The 1,984-nt window shown below is 34.4% G+C and overlaps 1 protein-coding gene across 4 annotated transcripts in view; it reads left to right on the forward strand.

The window, feature by feature from the left end:
* Positions 1 to 1,984, forward strand: part of LOC106878214 (uncharacterized) — a 40,787-nt gene that overhangs the window by 9,449 nt on the left and 29,354 nt on the right. For all 4 annotated transcript variants that reach the window (XM_014927360.2, XM_014927361.2, XM_014927362.2 and 1 more), the window contains exon 3: positions 253 to 297. In XM_014927360.2, the coding sequence (XP_014782846.1) occupies positions 253 to 297 (45 nt within the window). The remainder of the gene's footprint in view (positions 1 to 252; positions 298 to 1,984) is intronic.

The raw sequence follows: 1,984 nt of genomic DNA on the forward strand, positions 1-1,984 counted from the left end.
AGGCTGTTCCGTTGGTCGGATCAACTGGAACCCTCGACGTCGTAAGCGACGGAGTGCCAACAGTATACATGGAATTCTATGCATACGCGCATGCACTTAAATGCTCCACCACACACACACACACACACACGCACACACACACGCGCACACGCACGCACACACACACACACACACACACACACACACACGCACTCACACACACATAAATACCTAAATTTGTGGTCATGAATTCCTTTTCTTTTTACATTCCAGTTGCTGAAGCCATTTCTGTTTTCTCTGACGAATCCCTTGCGCCTGGTAAGTCTCTTAATAAAGCTATGCCATAAGATACGCAGATATACACACATATATCCGTGTAGAAATACACGTATGGTACATACATATACATACGCATGCATGTATGTGCATGTGTTTAGTGGATAAATAAAATAACAGTCCACAGAAATCTTGCCTGGTGGTTGATCGCGCCTGTTGTTCCACCTGGTAAAATTCGAGCTGACTGTCATCTCTTCATAGCATAAACGTATCTATTAAAGCTACCACTTGGCATATGGAATTCTATATCAGCTAATGTTTGCAGTATATATATATAATATATCTACTAATATATGTTCTATGATTTATAAAATATTTATATAGTATAGGTTAAAGTTAACTGGTATATGGTGAATATCAATTAGAAAAAAAGGGTAAATTTGTAATAAGCTTATATGCAATCAAATAATACATGATAAAACTGAAGTTAAAAAGAGCTACTTATTCACATACAGGCGTAAGCAAAGTTTTTTTGCAAACATATAAGAAAATAGGGGTTTGTGAACGCGAAGATAATTTAGAAGAGGTGCGGGAGTTTTTGTACAAGAGAACAGGAAAATAAATCGCCCATTTCAAAAATAACGGATTGAAAATATATTTGCAACGAAAAAACTTGTTAAGAAATTCTGTTCCGTAGGTAAGGCATGTGTTGTAGAATCTTCAAGTTAAATTTGAAAACTGTGTTAAAAGTCTTGAAAAATCATATATATGACAAACGGAAGATTTTCTATTGGCATTGAAAGAATTGTCGATCAGTCCAATAAAGGACAGAGGTTGGAAATGAATTTAATTATGACACAAAAGACAGTTCATTTTCTTGGAAAGTTCCTTAGAGGGGAAATTTACTGGTGTTTATACGCTTACAGATAGAAGAGAATTGATGATCATGTTAAGCTTTCAATTTTTAGATGCTGAACGCACTTATAGCTTGAGCAAAATTGTAGGTATTAGAATAAAAGCATCTATATAATTTTGTTTAAGTAGTTTATCACTCTTTTGATGAAGGACATTTTGAAGAAACGCTTGGCTATAGGAGTAAATTCATTCAATTTGAAGAGCATACTAAAATAGCCGATGTATTTATGTCCACATTCAATGGATGGCATGTGTATATCTCCAGTACTTTCTTTTCCTCAGTAAAGAAACTAAAAGTTTAGAATTTAGGGAAAAAATATAGAAAAACGATTCGCTATTTAAATCATTGTTGTGTATCGTGAAATTATAAATCATTGTTTAGTATCGTAAAATTATAAAGCATTCGTATGGATTTTCGACACATCTTAATCGAATTTCTTTTAATATTCGCAGTGCACCTATATACATCTTACAGAAGGATATTTGAAAACATGTCATATGTTTATGTTAATGCATGGTATATGTAAACCATGATATCATTAAATCTTTGCACACATGACAGTTTTACATGTTTATTTTTATTTTTAAACCATATTTTGCTTCACAAACCACTTCATTTCACGTTGCACTCCTGTCCACTCAACTGACAAAATGAAGTAATCCTGCGACGGACCAGCGTCCCGTCCAGGCGGTAATTTGTATACCACGGAAATCAGGAAAGCGGCCTTGTGAATCTATATACCTCAGGAAAAGGAGGTTTATGCCTTTTTTTTTTAAATTTTGTTTCACATATTCATAATTCATAGATGCATGC

Source organism: Octopus bimaculoides, chromosome 7, assembly GCF_001194135.2.
Source record: "Octopus bimaculoides isolate UCB-OBI-ISO-001 chromosome 7, ASM119413v2, whole genome shotgun sequence".
Lineage (NCBI taxonomy): Eukaryota > Metazoa > Mollusca > Cephalopoda > Octopoda > Octopodidae > Octopus > Octopus bimaculoides.